At 44.3% G+C, this 18,827-nt stretch overlaps 2 protein-coding genes across 4 annotated transcripts in view; one reads left to right on the top strand and one right to left on the bottom strand.

Annotated features, from left to right (window-relative positions):
• Positions 1 to 10,349, bottom strand: part of LOC106566293 (dnaJ homolog subfamily C member 5) — a 41,531-nt gene extending 31,182 nt beyond the window's left edge. The window contains exon 1 of the mRNA XM_014134181.2: positions 10,134 to 10,349. The gene's annotated coding sequence lies outside the window, so the exon portion shown is untranslated. The remainder of the gene's footprint in view (positions 1 to 10,133) is intronic.
• A 1,574-nt stretch (positions 10,350 to 11,923) lies between these two features.
• The window catches only part of adrm1 (ADRM1 26S proteasome ubiquitin receptor), an 11,627-nt gene continuing 4,723 nt past the window's right edge, over positions 11,924 to 18,827 (top strand). The window contains exons 1-6 of one of the 3 annotated variants that reach the window (XM_014134207.2): positions 11,924 to 12,041; positions 13,640 to 13,893; positions 14,187 to 14,303; positions 14,973 to 15,096; positions 15,200 to 15,368; positions 17,275 to 17,417. In XM_014134207.2, coding sequence (XP_013989682.1) covers positions 13,684 to 13,893; positions 14,187 to 14,303; positions 14,973 to 15,096; positions 15,200 to 15,368; positions 17,275 to 17,417 — 763 coding nt within the window. In that variant the 5' untranslated portion in view covers positions 11,924 to 12,041; positions 13,640 to 13,683. 3 annotated transcript variants of the gene reach the window in all.

The following is an 18,827-nucleotide window of genomic DNA, read 5'->3' as shown; positions in this document are numbered from 1 at the left end:
CGTCAGTATTATCTGACCAGGAGGAGACAACACCACCACCACCACGTCAGTATTATCTGACCAGGAGGAGACAACACCACCACCACCACGTCAGTATTATCTGACCAGGAGGAGACAACACCACCACCACCACGTCAGTATTATCTGACCAGGAGGAGACAACACCACCACCACCACGTCAGTATTATCTGACCAGGAGGAGACAACACCACCACCACCACGTCAGTATTATCTGACCAGGAGGAGACAACACCACCACCACCACGTCAGTATTATCTGACCAGGAGGAGGAGACAACACCACCACCACCACGTCAGTATTATCTGACCAGGAGGAGACAACACCACCACCACCACGTCAGTATTATCTGACCAGGAGGAGACAACACCACCACCACCACGTCAGTATTATCTGACCAGGAGGAGACAACACCACCACGTCAGTATTATCTGACCAGGAGGAGACAACACCACCACCACCACGTCAGTATTATCTGACCAGGAGGAGACAACACCACCACCACCACGTCAGTATTATCTGACCAGGAGGAGACAACACCACCACCACCACGTCAGTATTATCTGACCAGGAGGAGGAGACAACACCACCACCACCACGTCAGTATTATCTGACCAGGAGGAGACAACACCACCACCACCACGTCAGTATTATCTGACCAGGAGGAGACAACACCACCACCACCACGTCAGTATTATCTGACCAGGAGGAGACAACACCACCACCACCACGTCAGTATTATCTGACCAGGAGGAGACAACACCACCACCACCACGTCAGTATTATCTGACCAGGAGGAGACAACACCACCACCACCACGTCAGTATTATCTGACCAGGAGGAGACAACACCACCACCACCACGTCAGTATTATCTGACCAGGAGGAGACAACACCACCACCACCACGTCAGTATTATCTGACCAGGAGGAGACAACACCACCACCACCACGTCAGTATTATCTGACCAGGAGGAGACAACACCACCACCACCACGTCAGTATTATCTGACCAGGAGGAGACAACACCACCACCACCACGTCAGTATTATCTGACCAGGAGGAGACAACACCACCACCACCACGTCAGTATTATCTGACCAGGAGGAGACAACACCACCACCACCACGTCAGTATTATCTGACCAGGAGGAGACAACACCACCACCACCACGTCAGTATTATCTGACCAGGAGGAGACAACACCACCACCACCACGTCAGTATTATCTGACCAGGAGGAGGAGACAACACCACCACCACCACGTCAGTATTATCTGACCAGGAGGAGACAACACCACCACCACCACGTCAGTATTATCTGACCAGGAGGAGACAACACCACCACCACCACGTCAGTATTATCTGACCAGGAGGAGACAACACCACCACCACCACGTCAGTATTATCTGACCAGGAGGAGACAACACCACCACCACCACGTCAGTATTATCTGACCAGGAGGAGACAACACCACCACCACGTCAGTATTATCTGACCAGGAGGAGACAACACCACCACCACCACGTCAGTATTATCTGACCAGGAGGAGACAACACCACCACCACCACGTCAGTATTATCTGACCAGGAGGAGACAACACCACCACCACCACGTCAGTATTATCTGACCAGGAGGAGACAACACCACCACCACCACGTCAGTATTATCTGACCAGGAGGAGACAACACCACCACCACCACGTCAGTATTATCTGACCAGGAGGAGACAACACCACCACCACCACGTCAGTATTATCTGACCAGGAGGAGACAACACCACCACCACCACGTCAGTATTATCTGACCGAGGAGGAGACAACACCACCACCACGTCAGTATTATCTGACCAGGAGGAGACAACACCACCACCACCACGTCAGTATTATCTGACCAGGAGGAGACAACACCACCACCACCACGTCAGTATTATCTGACCAGGAGGAGACAACACCACCACCACCACGTCAGTATTATCTGACCAGGAGGAGACAACACCACCACCACCACGTCAGTATTATCTGACCAGGAGGAGACAACACCACCACCACCACGTCAGTATTATCTGACCAGGAGGAGACAACACCACCACCACCACGTCAGTATTATCTGACCAGGAGGAGACAACACCACCACCACCACGTCAGTATTATCTGACCAGGAGGAGGAGACAACACCACCACCACGTCAGTATTATCTGACCAGGAGGAGACAACACCACCACCACCACGTCAGTATTATCTGACCAGGAGGAGACAACACCACCACCACGTCAGTATTATCTGACCAGGAGGAGACAACCACCACCACCACGTCAGTATTATCTGACCAGGAGGAGACAACACCACCACCACCACGTCAGTATTATCTGACCAGGAGGAGACAACACCACCACCACCACGTCAGTATTATCTGACCAGGAGGAGACAACACCACCACCACCACGTCAGTATTATCTGACCAGGAGGAGACAACACCACCACCACCACGTCAGTATTATCTGACCAAGGAGGAGACAACACACCACCACCACGTCAGTATTATCTGACCAGGAGGAGACAACACAACACCACCACGTCAGTATTATCTGACCAGGAGGAGACAACACCACCACCACCACGTCAGTATTATCTGACCAGGAGGAGACAACACCACCACCACCACGTCAGTATTATCTGACCAGGAGGAGACAACACCACCACCACCACGTCAGTATTATCTGACCAGGAGGAGACAACACCACCACCACCACGTCAGTATTATCTGACCAGGAGGAGACAACACCACCACCACCACGTCAGTATTATCTGACCAGGAGGAGACAACACCACCACCACCACGTCAGTATTATCTGACCAGGAGGAGACAACACCACCACCACCACGTCAGTATTATCTGACCAGGAGGAGACACCACCACCACCACCACGTCAGTATTATCTGACCAGGAGGAGACAACACCACCACCACCACGTCAGTATTATCTGACCAGGAGGAGACAACACCACCACCACCACGTCAGTATTATCTGACCAGGAGGAGGAGACAACACCACCACCACCACGTCAGTATTATCTGACCAGGAGGAGGAGACAACACCACCACCACCACGTCAGTATTATCTGACCAGGAGGAGACAACAACACCACCACCACGTCAGTATTATCTGACCAGGAGGAGGAGACAACACCACCACCACCACGTGAGTATTATCTGACCAGGAGGAGACAACACCACCACGTCAGTATTATCTATAATAATAATAATAATAATAATAATAATAATAATAATAAATAATAATATCACTGAATGATGTCATATATAGTGGTAGTGGCGGTCAGTGCCGCTTAAAATGAGGGAGGACGATTAATTTCATGAGAATGGCCTTATTTCTATTACAGCATATTGGATGACTGTCATTCATATTCCATTCATCCAGTTCAATGTAACATCGATAGGTTTAGGTTACTACATGATACTAGAAGTTTCTCTATAGCCATCATGAGGTTGCTACAACCTAGCCTATGAAGGAAAGTTTACAACGTAGGTGCACACAGGTCGAGACACATTCAATACTGCCTTGCACATTCTGGCCTGCATCTAGTAATAACACCCTCTTAGTAAAACCAAAAAGTGTACCTTGACTTCGTTAGAGTTCCAGTGTTGGATAGTCATAGCCAGCTAGCTAACATAGCATCCCTCTCTGAGAAGGCTAAAGTAGCTGCATTTGCTAAGTAAGCTCTGGCTCGCTCGTTGAAACAGCAGCTACAAACTAAGCCTAAACATATTTTACATCTGGTGCATCCACACCGGGTTGACATCTGGTGCATCCACACCGGGTTGACATCTGGTGCATCCACACCGGGTTGACATCTGGTGCATCCACACCGGGTTGACATCTGGTGCATCCACACCGGGTTGACATCTGGTGCATCCACACCGGGTTGACATCTGGTGCATCCACACCGGGTTGACATCTGGTGCATCCACACCGGGTTTACTTTCTTTCTGGATCAAAAAGGGGCGTAGGTGGTGGGCGTGGCATGGGGGCGCAGAGACCCCCCCCCCCCCATCTTATTATTATTATTTTTTAAGCAAATACCGTATTTTAAGCCAATTTTCTGTCATTTTCAGAATTTCTCCATGGAGCTGAGATACATTTAAGTTTTAAAGTTAATTTCCTGCAATTATACACATTTTGACATGGAGTTGAGAGAAGATGTTGCAGTTTTCAATAGTTTTCAATAAACACTGCTGTGTTTTGTCTAGCTTTGATTTTGGTGATTGTTAGCTCTCAAGTATATAAAAAATAAAATTACACACACATTTTAAAAATATATAGGTCCATTATATTTTTCAATCAGTTCGACACCTTTTATAAACTAGTCAACACTTGGTGTTCAGTTGTCAATCAACGCACAGTAAATAAATAGCCTGGCAGGCAATGTGAAAGAGGCTAAAGAAAATAAATGAACGTGCCAGAACTGACTGACAGGCGCCTTTCCTATCAATAGATGGCTAGAAAATGACTAATCATTCATTCTAGCGGGAGAAGGCTTGACGGACAAGCCCATTTAAACTTGGAAATTAAAAGTAGCCGAGTTAAAAAAAGATGCACTCTGACATTTCCTGGTTGTTCAAATTCTAATAGATTTCAAACTGAAATTAGAAAAACTATTGTAGATAATCATTGTACCATCTAAACCGCTGTGACATATCTAGTCCATAACCAAAAATATTGGATTTTTCAGCTGTTAGAAGCTGGTGTACAAAACTGAATGTAAGACGCAATGACAAAACTTAAAAACGGGAAGCATAGAAATAGTACAAATAGAACAGATCTACCACTTCTTAGACTTGCTTTCAATGAGAATGACAGATTTAGACAGGACGTATCACCGTCTGGAAAGGCAACTGCACCGTCCGCAACCGCAGGGCTCTCCAGAATCACCGGGAGCACACTGCCTGCCCTTCAGGACACCTACAGCACTCGGTATTAAAGGAAGGTCAAGAAGATCATCAAGGACATCAGCCACCTGAGCTACTGCCTGTTCACCCCACTATCATCCAGGAGGAGGTCAGTACAGGTGCATCAAAGCTGGGACCGAGAGACTGAAAAACAGCTTCTATCTCAAGACCATCAGACTGTTAAATAGCCATCACTAGCCAGCCTCCACCCAGTACCCTGCCCTGAACTTCAGTTACTGTCACTAGCCAGCCTCCACCCAGTACCCTGCCCTGAACTTCAGTTACTGTCACTAGCCAGCCTCCACACAGTACCCTGCCCTGAACTTACTCACTGTCACTAGCCGGCTACCACCCAGTACCCTGCCCTGAACTTCAGTTACTGTCACTAGCCAGCCCCCACCCAGTACCCTGCCCTGAACTTACTCACTGTCACTAGCCAGCCCCCACCCAGTACCCTGCCCTGAACTTACTCACTGTCACTAGCCAGCTACCACCCAGTTACTCAACCCTGTACCTTAGAGGCTGCTGCCCTATATACATAGACAATGAATCACTGGTCCCTTTAATAATGTTTACATACTGCTTTACTCATTTCATATGTATATAATATATTCTAGTCAAGTCCATCCTATTCAACTATTGCTGTACATATACTATCCATGTATTCTACAGATGTACTACATATACTATCCATGTATTCTACAGATATACTACATATTCTACCCATGTATTCTACACATATACTACATATTCTATCCATGTATTCTACATATACTATCCATGTAGTCTATCCATATACTACATATTCTATCCACATACTGTCCATAAAGTCTATACATCCCATCACACATACATACTGTACATACACATATAGGGGAAAACAAAATAGTATTTGTTGACTATTAGGAGTACAGTAATACTTTGTCATTTTTGTAAAGCTCCAATTCTCCCCTTTTCTAGGGAACCACTGTTATTCACCCCACTGACAGTTATGATGGAGAGAAAGATCAGAGCCGTCTATTGGTCACATTTTAACCAAGGCTTTATAGCCTACATGGTTAATTATGTCTGACATTGGTTACTATCTGCAACAATATAACATGTTGCCAACTAAGGTATATTATGGGATAGTAGGCCTAGTTAGACAAGGATATCTGAACGAGCACAATGGAAGTAGCCTAAATATTAATTATTTTATAGATTTTTTTTTGTTGACTGTAACTAAAATGTCAGTGATAAATTAAACAAAAATTGTCCAGTTTTAGTCAACTGATAACTAAAACTAAACAAAAGATGAAATGACTAAAATATGACTAAAAAGGTATTTTAAAAGACAAACAATTAAAATAGCTGCCAAAAGTATCACTACTGAGGATAACAAAGAGTGGGCTATATGAACTATGAGCCCTGGACCTAAAGAGAAAGTTCTGCTATTACTACGATCGTTAGAAATGTCAGGAAGTGATATCTGATAATGAAACGATCGAGCCACTAATACAGAGATCAGTTGAAACCGTCTCAGGGAATCTCGTCTGCGTCGTCCTCACCAGGGTCTTGACGGGACTGCAGTTTGGCATCATAACCAACTTTAGCGGTCAAATGCTTTCGATTACTACTGGCACGCAGGAGAAGTGAGCTTTTCACAGATGAATCCCGCTTTTAACTGTACCGGGCAGATGACAGGCATCGTGTGGGCAAGCGGTTTGCTGATGTCAATGTTGTGAACAGAGTTCCATTGTCGTGCCATTCATCCACCGCCATCGCATCATGTTTCAGCATGATAATGCACAGCCCCATGTTGCAAGGATCTGTACACAATTCCTGGAAGCTGAAAATGTCCCAGTTCTTCCATGGCCTGTGTACTCACCAGACATGTCACCCATTGAGCATGTTTGGGATGCTCTGGATCAACGTGTAGAACAGCGTGTTCCACTTCCCGCCAATATTCAGCAACTTCGCACAGCCATTGAAGAGGAGTGGGGCAACATTCCATAGGCCACAATCAACAGCCTGATCAACTCTATGTGAAGGAGATGTGTCGCGCTGCGTGAGGCAAATGGTGGTCACACCAGATACTGACTGGTTTTCTGATCCACGCCCCTACCTTTTTTTTTTTAAAGGTATCTCTGACCAACAGATGCATATCTGCATTCCCAGTCATGTGAAATCCATAAATTAGGGCCTAATAAATATTTAAATTGACTGATTTCCTTATAAACTGTAACTCAGTCAAATCTTTGAAATTGTATGTTACATTTAATATACACTGTATGCTGAGCAGCAGCACAGAGGCTATACACGTGAAATCGTATTAATCAACCTATTCCCCATGTGGGTCCTGGTCAATAGTAGTGCAGTATATAGGGAATGGGGTAAACAGACTGCAAGGCAGCTATGCCCTACTGTGCTCTGGCCTAAATGGTGAGTAGATGAATTGGTCTCCCTTTCAGTCCTATCAGCTGTCCCACCACCACCAAGGCCTTCCTCCATGTGTACAATCAATGTTAGCAAAGTTATATGATACAGGAGGTACAAGCTCCGAGGTAAACACAGCTGCTGAAACCTCTGCGCACGCACGCACACACACACACACACACACACACACACACACACACACACACACACACACACACACACACACACACACACACACACACACCTTAGCTCTACAATTTAACATTTTGGAATAGACCTCTGAAGCAAAAGCATCCAATTAATTAACTAATGGGTAGCGGCCAACCAAAATGCACCCTTTTCCCTAGATTGTGCACTACCCATAGGGCCCAGGTCAAAAGTAGTGCACTATATAGGGAATAGGGTACCATTTGGGACAGAGCCACAGTATTTTCCTCGATGGGATGCTTACTGTGCATTGTGTTGATAGTGTACAGTGCTGATTTACAAACCCCATTGTGGGCCCCTTTCCACATGTGGAAGCAGCAGCTTTGGGAAGAATGTCATTCGGCGAGAGGAGTGTGAGCGTGAGCGTGCGAGAGCAGGGACAATGGAAGTGAAAGTTGAACAATGTATTGGGACAGAGATCACAAGACACGAGGATCAACTAGTTAAACTGCTCTCAACATGCCTGAAAGGAGAAGTAGGCCAATCCTCTCTGGTGCCATGGATAGAAACTAGCCAGTAATGGAGGTAAACGCAAGTTAACACAGTTTCCCCGCCTCCCTCCCTCTGGGACAGTTTCCCCGCCTCCCTCCCTCTGGGACAGTTTCCCCGCCCCCCTCCCTCTGGGACAGTTTCCCCGCCCCCTCCCTCTGGGGCAGTTTCCCCCTCCCCCTCCCTCTGGGACAGTTTCCCCGCCCCCCTCCCTCTGGGACAGTTTGCCCCCCCCCCATAAAAAGCGTTACTTTTTTTTTTTTTCACCACGACCCGGCAATCAGACTTTACCCACCACTGTTACTACCACTACATCACTGGTAACCACCACAAACATATGTTGATCTTTAAGTTGCCTAACTGAGGGAGTCCTTTTTCTGGGTCAACAACATTCAAACAAATACTGTAAGTAAATGGTCAGCTCCACCCACAGCTTGCCTGAAGCAATAAGACTGTCAATAGCACAAGTTTTAGGCCTAGACACACACACACACACAATGAACTTGTTGACACTTGCAAGGTTGCTAGCTAGGCCGCTAATCCACACCCTCAAATGAGCTCAAATGAAGGTTGGCCATATTTTTATTTAACTAGGCAAGTCAGTTGAGAACAAATTCTTATTTACAAATGACGGCCTACCCCGGCCAAACCCTAACCCGGACGACGCTGGGCCAATTGTGCGCCGCCCTATGGGACTCCCGATCACGGCCGGTTGTGATAGAGCCTGGAATCGAACAAGGGTCTGTAGTAACACCTTTAGCGCTGAGATTCAGTGCCTTAGAACGCTGCGCCACTTGGGATGCAGGATTCTGCTCGTGGATGTGTGACATGCCTAATAATGAACCATACATTTGATTTATGATATCCTCCATAGTCACTAGTCAGCCTTTGTCAGAGTCAGTGATACCTGTCTTCTTGATGACAACATAATGAAACAAATCCCTTTAAAAACAAAAAAAATTGCACACGATGATAAACATGGGTAGGTTTTGGAAAGAAGTTATAGGCATATCCATGCTATGTGTTGCTGTCCACATCACTAAATCATGCATCCAGTCTGTATGACAAGTAGCTTATTTCCATTATAGTGACCAGATACTTTGTAGTTCGTGTTGTGGAATCAGGGCTCGTTTGGCCCACAGACTTACTGTATGTATGGGTTGGTTGACCTCACTAAACACAATATATAATGAGTTTGAGCTGCTCTGTACTTTTAAAATGGCCATGGTATGACATTCTATAATGGCCAATACTGGCATCAGCTGATCAGTTAAATAGCCAACTAGCTAACAGTTCTGGATAAGAGCGTCTGCTAAATGACGTAAATGTAAATGTAAACTAGATTCATGTAAAAGGGTCCAAAGCAAGTCTTAACTAAATCAAACCTAGATCTGATTTACTTAGCTAACTGGTTAAAGAACATAACGAATCTTTGGTCATGGGGGGGGGGGACCTTGATATGACTTAAGTGTTTCTTTGGACCAGTGAATAGAATGTTTTTTTATATACTATAAGTACATAAACACATTTGTTGTGATAAACATCGACAACAACTAAACGTTGGCTTGCTAGGTAGTTAAGATATAAAAACAAAAACAAAACAAATCACCGGTCCCATTTACAGCAAATCCACATTTACTCAACTCGCCAAAAAAGGGTCCATGTTAGCTAGTTAAACGTTAGTTGGATATCAACATTTTAGATGTTTAAAATTAGCTAGTTAAAATGGTTAGCTTAAAATATAGCTAAAAACTTACTAGCCAGTTAACGTTAGTCAATTCATCATGGCCTAGTTTTTTTATTTATTATAAAAACCAACCTACCAGTCGCTGTCTAGAAAATAAAGATCGGAAGACAAAACGGTAAAGCGGATAATCTCTTGCTACCGTATCAAAAGAAAACACAGCATCCATGTTAGTTTAGCGGTTGCTAGTTAGCGGTGACAACATGCTAGCTAACGTTATTAACTCGCTAATCCAAGGACGGCGGAGAAGCATAGCTAGCATAGAGATAGACATATACTAATCAAATACACTTCTTACCGTTCAGCTACTTGTTTCGATTTGTGTTTTTTGTTGTTGTTGAAAGGTTATCTATGCTGTTCGTATACCAAACAACAAGTTCACGTTAGCTTCCTTGGTTGAGCACTTAATAATACATTACAATCAAATAAAAAGCACGTAGTAAACTAGCTAAACTAGAAGCGGTCCTGGCTGGCTGTCAATCCCTCCCACGTCCCGGGGCTGCGTTCATTACGAAAACAGATAACGGGACGAAACAGTGTTGTACTGAACGACCATATGTAAAAAAATAAAAAAAATTAAAACACGGAGGGGTTTGCTTCGTTCCGTTTAAAGATATATATATTTTTTTGCAACAGAATTGGCATAATGAATACACCTGTTCAAAAACATCATAGAATATCGTTTTGGGGAAACGTGTAATCGGTACAAATCGTTCCGCAACGTAGCTCAGGTTCATTTGAACTGAACACACCCTCCGGGGTGTTGGAAAAGTGGGAGGTATGAGGGAATTCACTCCGAAGTCATATTAATAATAAAAATAAAAATATTCCCTCGTTTTGTCGATCACAAAATAATTGTATTGTGATCACGACATAACAATCGAGATCACACAATTGTTTTTTTTGTTGATCTCGACAAAACGAGGGATTTTGTTTTTCATATGTCCTTTCTGTTCTTCCGTAAATCCGTCCTGAGTGACGTAATCTTGAAAAATGGAGGTGTGTTTCCCCCTTTCCCAAAGCCCACTTTACAATAGCTTTTTAAAACATCTCCAAAAGCTAGTCTTTGATGGAGAAATACATGAACCCGTCCCTGGATCAGATTTTGGAACTTGTATTGATAGGTCTAACATGGCATTGTTTTGTAACAAGCCTTACCTAGGTAGGCTTGTTACTAGTTTACCTAACACTGATTTATATATATACTAGATGACTAACAGGAGGCGCTGTTTTGAAGCCTCCATCTTGGCATTCCTCCACCGTTGTGAAAATTAATTTTGATGTTATTGAAATGCATTTATTAATGTCTTTTTTTTTGTACATGTTTATTCTATTCCAGACACCTTAATGCATACTTTTAAATCAACTAAAATGTTATTGGTCACATACACATATTTAGCAGATGTTTAGTTATTGCAGGTGTAGCAAAATTCTTGTGTAAGAAATATTATGTGAGCTAAACATACAAATAAAACATGAACAATTATATACAACCTTTTTCCTTATAGTATAATTTTTGGAAAGTTTTACTGTTACTGTCCCAATTACATAAATACATAAATACATGTAATTTTGTCCTTGAAAAATGTAATTGAAATACTGTAGAATTCCATTAATTCCTATGGATGACTACTTCCCAGTTGCCGTGCATATGAGACATTGGTGTCAGAAGTGGGATGGCGCTTGTGAGGCCATCAGAGAGGCATGCACATGTAGAATTAAATAGAACTATGACCATCCTAGAGTTCTATTGTCACGCATCTTTGGTGGCCTCGAAACCCACATTTGACACTAGTGTAGCAAACGAGGACAAAGCATCAAAGCCTATCTAAGCAAGGGGCATTCGTTGTAATACACTTTATTTGTAATGGTTAAGTCATGTATGACTTTCCATGATACACTTTTTTTTAATACAGTATTTGAAAGACTTTTAATCTCTGTTTACAAAATCTCACAGGACAACACACATTTAAAATTGAGCAGTATATTCTTGGTTTTGAGATCCCGGAACATTTTAAAAAACACACAGGAAATCCAGAGGCCAATGTGCTTGCCATTTCTTGTGGGTGGCGCTGTTCATGTTTTCTACTGGTAGAATTGCGAAAGAGTCACCATAGAAGAAGAAAACAGTTCACAAACCCCCACGAAGAAGAACAACGAGGAAGTCTGATACAAGAAATAACTTTTGTTGCCAGCTAAACTTCAGGTAATTCAATAAAAAAACAAATATATATACGGATTGTTAAATGTAGAAAGATTAATTATTCAGTTAAATTTGAGAGAACATCGGTATGTGTTTTTCTTGAGAATTACGGTTTTGAAAAACTAGTCCCGTCCTCAGATTTGAGTTTTAGCCTTGTCATGAGCTAACGTTAGCTAGCTACTTAGCTTATGCTAACTAGCTAGCAAGTATCATGACACAGCCAGACAGTCTTTTATATATATATATATATATATAATTTGCCTGGAAGCGAAATGTTTTTCAGATTGTATGTTTCCATCCTATACATTTCTTGTTGATAGTTAGCTAAACAACATATTTTGGTTGGTTGGTTTGTCTCGTCTTGAAACTGCAGTTGAATTGTCCAAACAAATATTTTCCAGCTAGCTACACTGAACAATTTTTTTATTTTTTTTAAACGCAACATGTAAAGTGTTGGTTTCATGAGTTGAAATAAAAGATCCCTGAAATGTTCCATACGGACGGAGTTTTTCCTCAGATTTTGCGCACAAAGTTGTTTACATCCCTGTTAGTGAGCATTTCTCCGTTGCCAAAATAATCCATCCACTTGACAGGTTAGATTTTTTTAATTTAATCTTTTATTTAACTAGGCAAGTCAGTGAAGAACAAATTCTAATTTGACAATGACGGCCTACCCTGGCCAAATCCCCTCCATAACCCGGATGACGCTGTGCCGATTGTGCGCTGCCCTATGGGACTCTCAAACACGGCCGGTTGTGATACAGCCAGGGATCGAACCCGGGTCTGTAGTGACACCTCTAGCACTGCAGGTGTGGCATATCAAGAAGCTGATTAAACGGCATGATCATTACACTGGTGCACCTTGTGCTGGGGACATTAAAAGGCCATGCTAAAATTTGCAGTTTTGTGTCACAACACAATGTCACAGATGTCTCAAGATTTGAGGGAGTGTGCAATCAGCATGCTGACTACAGGAATGTCCACCAGAGTTGCTGCCAGAGAATTATTAAAGTTCAATTCTCTACTATAACCAGCCTCCAACGTCATTTTAGAGAATTTGGTAGGTACGTCCAATCGGCCTCACAACTACAGACCACGTGTAACCATGCCAGCCCAAGACCTCAACATCTGGCTTCCTTACCTGCGGTGTTGTCTGAGACCAGCCACCTGTCAGCTGATGAAACTGAGGAGTAATTATGTCTGTAATAAAGCCACTTTGTGGGGGAAAAACTCATTCTGAATGGCTGGGCCTAGCTCTCAAGTGGTGTGCCTATGCCCACCCATGACTGCGCCACTGCCCAGTCATGTGAAATCCATAGATTAGGGACTAATTAATTTATTTAAATTGACAGATTTCCTTTATATGAACTGTAACTCAGTAAAATCGTTGAGATTGTTGCATGTTGTGTTTTATATATATTTTTGTTCAGTATATAATGTTCAAGTAATTACACAGCACATTTTCAATAGTAGTCCTATATCACGTGACACTGCAGAACAATACTATGTCGTTAATAGTCATTTTTAAGCATGCTTGTGCAACTGTCTGCTAGGTCAGGGAAGAATTTATTTCTCTCCCTTGTCTCCTCCTACGTCAGAAGTAAACTAACCAGCCTGCGTGTCTGTCAACAACCCGAGGATCAACATGTCTTCAGGTGCCCTATTCCCCAGCTTGGTGTCAGGCTCCCGGGGCTCGTCCAGTAAATACCTGGTGGAGTTTCGTGCCGGTAAGATGACCATGAAGGGTAGCACAGTGACACCGGACAAACGTAAGGGCAGTGTGTACGTCCAACAGACGGACGACTCCCTCATCCACTTCTGCTGGAAGGACCGGGGGTCTGGAAACGTTGATGATGTGAGTGGATTGCTGGATTTTGATCAAGTTGAATCAGATCAAGCTGAATCAGATCAAGCTGAATCAGATGGCGTAGTGTCTCTAGCCTGGTCCCAATTTTGGTTTGCCAAAGATGGCAGCAATGGAGTTTGTAAAACTGCACGAACAGATCTTATACCAGGCTATGATGTCTCTGGTAGTGAAACAGTATATAAACCGAAGAATATCTAACCACTTTATACAAGATTAACCCAGTAAAAAAAAAACGTGATGGTTTCTGGTAAGTTTTATAATATCCTTTTTTTTTTTTTCAGGACCTGATCATCTTCCCTGATGACTGTGAGTTCAAGAAGGTGAGCCAGTGTACTACTGGACGTGTGTTTGTGCTTAAGTTCAAGGCTGGATCCAAGAGGCTGTTCTTCTGGATGCAGGTGAGGGTTGAATTAACATTACACATAACATTTAACATAATACGAGTCTTGCCAAATGTGTGACAATGACCATAGGAGTTTGGCAAGACGGTATAAATGGGTCTGGGACCAGTCAAGGAAATAGTAGGATTATGGAAGACCCTTTCATAAAGGCCCAAAGCAGCAGTTTTTTAATATCAATATTCAATGTTTTCTGGGGAACAATTCCATATCTAACTGTAATAGATTTCCATTAAAATATGCAAAACAAATATAAAAAATGAGCCAAATAACTATTTCTCAAGCAAGAACTGAAACTTAGCTGTTATTGGTAGAGGGATTTGGACCGGTATGTTAAACAATTATTTTTTTATTTACTTTTTAAACTTATGGTGATGTCACCATGGAAAGCAAAAACTCCCGCCCATGCAAACCTGTTGATTTTAGAAGGTCCAGTGTTGATTTGTATTTTCAACTATCAGGAAATATCACCGATCATATGTTTTCACACTTTTACAGTGTTAAATTCATCAGCTGTTTTTTAAAATACGATATAAAACACAAGAAAAAAAACATTTTTTTTACTTCACATTTGTTCCTTCTTTATGATGTTATCCATTTCTCTTGTCACCAAGAGCCAATACTTTTGATATCGATCTCTTAATGTTATTGATTCCTGTGATTCACCAGGAGCCTAAATCAGACAAAGATGAGGAGTATTGCCGTAAGGTGAATGAGTACCTGAACAACCCTCCCATGCCTGGAGCACTGGGCAGTGGAGGTAGTAGCAGCCACGAGCTGTCTGCTCTAGGAGGTAGGACACACACAGACCGCTCAACATTCATAACAATTTATTTGAATTGTTTCGTCTCTAACTTCAGAATTATTTAATTTTTTCTCCCGCCACCTCCTTCCAGGTGAGGGTGGCCTGCAAAGCCTCCTGGGTAACATGAGCCATACACAGCTGATGCAGTTGATTGGACCAACTGGTCTGGGAGGACTTGGTGGTCTAGGGGCCCTAGCAGGACCAGGTCTGGCCAGTCTGTTAGGCAGTGGAGGCCCTGCTACCAGCTCCTCATCCTCCAGGTAAGGGGCCCTAGCAGGGGGAAGGGTGTGTGATACGACTTTTACAGCTGTGCTGCGGTCAAGGCGGAGCAGAGTACCCTAGATCAGCACAGCCATGCTAAAGAAGCTGGTCTTTCGTTCCATTGGCTCCGTTTGCCAGCCAAGCCGGCTGGTCCTTCGTTCCTTTGGCTCCGTAGCCAGCCAAGCCGGCTGGTCCTTCGTTCCTTTGGCTCCGTAGCCAGCCAAGCCGGCTGGTCCTTCGTTCCTTTGGCTCCGTAGCCAGCCAAGCCGGCTGGTCCTTCGTTCCTTTGGCTCCGTAGCCAGCCAAGCCGGCTGGTCCTTCGTTCCTTTGGCTCCGTTTGCCAGCCAAGCCGGCTGGTCCTTCGTTCCTTTGGCTCCGTTTGCCAGCCAAGCCGGCTGGTCATTCGTTCCTTTGGCTCCGTAGCCAGCCAAGCCGGCTGGTCCTTCGTTCCTTTGGCTCCGTAGCCAGCCAAGCCGGCTGGTCCTTCGTTCCTTTGGCTCCGTAGCCAGCCAAGCCGGCTGGTCCTTCATTCCTTTGGCTCCGTAGCCAGCCAACTACACAGCTAAAACAATCACGTCAGACTGAAACTGAGTGCGACGGCAAACCAGCGGCATTAAATGACATTTTTACCTGTTATTCTATTGACATGGTTTTTGTGTATATCCATCAAGTCTGATGCATGATTTCACCTGTCTTGTCCTGACGCGTTCATTCTCTCTGGGCCGGTGGAGATCGCATTTCAAAATTGAAACAATGTTACGAAGGTCAGAGACCTAGACCTCATTGTCTATTCAAATCAAAGGTCAGAGAGGTAGACCTCCCGAGTGGTGCAGTGGTCTAAAGCCAGTTGAGATCCTGGGTTGAGTCCAGACTCTGTCGCAGCCGGCCTCGACCAGTGGACCCATGGGGCGGCGCACAATAGGCCCAGCGTCGTCCGGGTTAGGGGAGGGTTTGGCCGGCAAGGACGTCCTTGTCCCATCGTGCTCTAGCGACTCCTGTGGCGGGCTGGAGCGCAATGCACGCTGACACGGTCGCCAGGTGTACGGTGTTTCCTCCGACACATTGGTGCGGCTGGCTTCCGGGTTAAGCAGGGCATTGTGTTAAGAAGCAGTGCGGCTTGGGTGGGTTGTGTTTCGGAGGACGCACGGCTCTCGACCTTTTGCTTTTCCTGAGTAAGTACGGGAGTTGCAGCGACGAGACAAAACTTTAACTACCAATTTGCATACAAAGAAAAAGGGTTAAACATTTTTTTTTTAAATCCGATAGAACCGTAAATAAAGTAACCTATTTTTGCATCAAAAAAGTAAAAGGTTAATTCATGGCTAGAAGCAAGGGGAAATAATGTCGAGATGCTTTTTTTTTTACACTGGAGGTCAACTTAATTGTCTGGCTGGGCTGACGACACAGTGGATGTGCGACGATTTATCCGATAGGCTACTTTGTTTACGGTTCTATTTTTGCATCAAAGGCCTTCCCCGTTCTAAAACGGATAGTTTTTAGCACAGCTTTTAGAATGTGTTTCAACCAATCACAATGCTTGTTTTGAACCAACCCGTTTTCTAGAATAACTAATAGCAACGGCAGTATTGTTAGTTTGATTCCCGGAGGCTACCCGTGCGTGAAATGTATACACACATTGACTGTAAGTCGTTTTGGATTAAAGCATCTGTTAAATAGCATGTTATATTAGCTAATTGGTGTTTTTTTCCCCTCAGATTGGTTTGACAGTTTCATGTACTGTGTACCAAATGTCCTTTCTGTATAGACTGTTAAGGTATTAGAATTTTGTACAGTGTATTTAATTTTTTAGTGTAGACTATTTACATCGACACAAGCTATGCTATGATTTACAGCACGCATCATAACAATCATACTAATTCCTCCGCTCTTCCCTCCCCACCACAGCTCCCGTAGTCAGTCTGCGGCCGTCACCCCGTCTTCCGGTTCCACCGCCACCCGGATCAGTTCGACCGTGGCCCCCACCACTCCGGTTACCCCCGCTGCCACCTCCGCTGCCTCCCCCACTGTCACCCCCACCACTCCTGCTGGTACTGTTATTACCATATCTTCTGTCTATTATATTTTATTGTCCCGTGTTACACCCCGCTGTATTGTCTTTCTGTCTGTCTGACTGACTGACGCAATACAGCGGGGTGTAAACGGTGCAATACAATGTCTGTCTGTGTATCTATCTATCTATCTATCTATCTAATTACACACACTACATGACCCAAAGTATGTGGACACCTGCACGTCCAACATCTCATTCCAAAATCATGGGCATTAATATGGAGTTGGTCCCCCCTTTTGCTGCTATAACAGCCTCCACTCTTCTGGGAAGGCTTTCCACTAGATGTTGGAACATTGCTGCGGGGATTTGCTTCCATTCAGAGCATTAGTGAGGTCGGGCACTGATGTTGGGCGATTAGGCCTGGCTCGCAGTCGGCGTTCCAATTCATCCCAAAGGTGTTCGATGGGGTTTGAGGTCAGGGCTCTGTGCAGGCCAGTTAAGTTCTTCCACACCGATCTAGACGGACCATTTCTGTATGTACTTTGCTTTGTTAATGGGGACATTGTCATGCTGAAACAAGAAAGGGCCTTCTCCAAACTGTTGCCACAAAGTTGGAAGCACAGAATCATCTAGAATGTCATTGTATGCTGTAGTGTTAAGATTTCCCTTCACTGGAACTAAGGGGCCTGAACCATGAAAAACAGCCCCAGACCATTATTCCTCCTCCACCAAACTTTACAGTTGGCACTATGCATTGGGGCAGGTAGCGTTCTCCTGACATCTGCCAAGCGTGTTTCATCACTCTAGAGAACGTGTTTCCACTGCTCCAGAGTCCAATGGCGGCGAGCTTTACACCACTCCTGGCATTGCAAAAGGTGTTGTTAGGCTGCTCTGCCATGGAAACCATTTCATGAAGCTCCCGACAAACAGTTCTCATGCTGACATTGCTTCCAGATGCAGTTTGGAACTCGGTAGTGAGTGTTGCAGCCGAGGACAGACGATTTTTACACACTTCAGCACTCGGCGGTCCCGTTCTTTGAGCTTGTGCGGTCCACCACTTTGCGGCTGAGCCGTTGTTCCTCCAGAACATTTCCACTTTGCAAAAACAGAACTTAAAGTTGACCGGGGGCAGCTCTAGCAGGGCAGGAATTTGACGAACTGACTTGTTGGAAAGGTGGCATCCTATGACGGTGCCAGGTTAAAGGTCACTGAGCTCTTCAGTATGGCCATTCATTCTACTGACAATGTTTGTCTATGGAGATTGCATGGCTGTGTGCTTGATTGAATACACCTGTCAACAACGGGTGTGGCAGAAATAGCCGAATCCACTAATTTGAAGGGGTGTCCACATACTTTTGTGTGACACACACACTTTGTTAGTTTATTGAATATGTAGAAAGGGGGGGGAGATGGAGAGTTTGTGTCAAAGGGCAGTTGTTAGGGTTAA

The sequence above is a fragment of the Salmo salar genome, chromosome ssa13 (assembly GCF_905237065.1).
Source record: "Salmo salar chromosome ssa13, Ssal_v3.1, whole genome shotgun sequence".
In the NCBI taxonomy this organism is placed as follows: domain Eukaryota; kingdom Metazoa; phylum Chordata; class Actinopteri; order Salmoniformes; family Salmonidae; genus Salmo; species Salmo salar.
The sequence above is the reverse complement of the archived record's forward strand: the minus strand, read 5'-3'. Positions and strand labels throughout refer to the sequence as shown.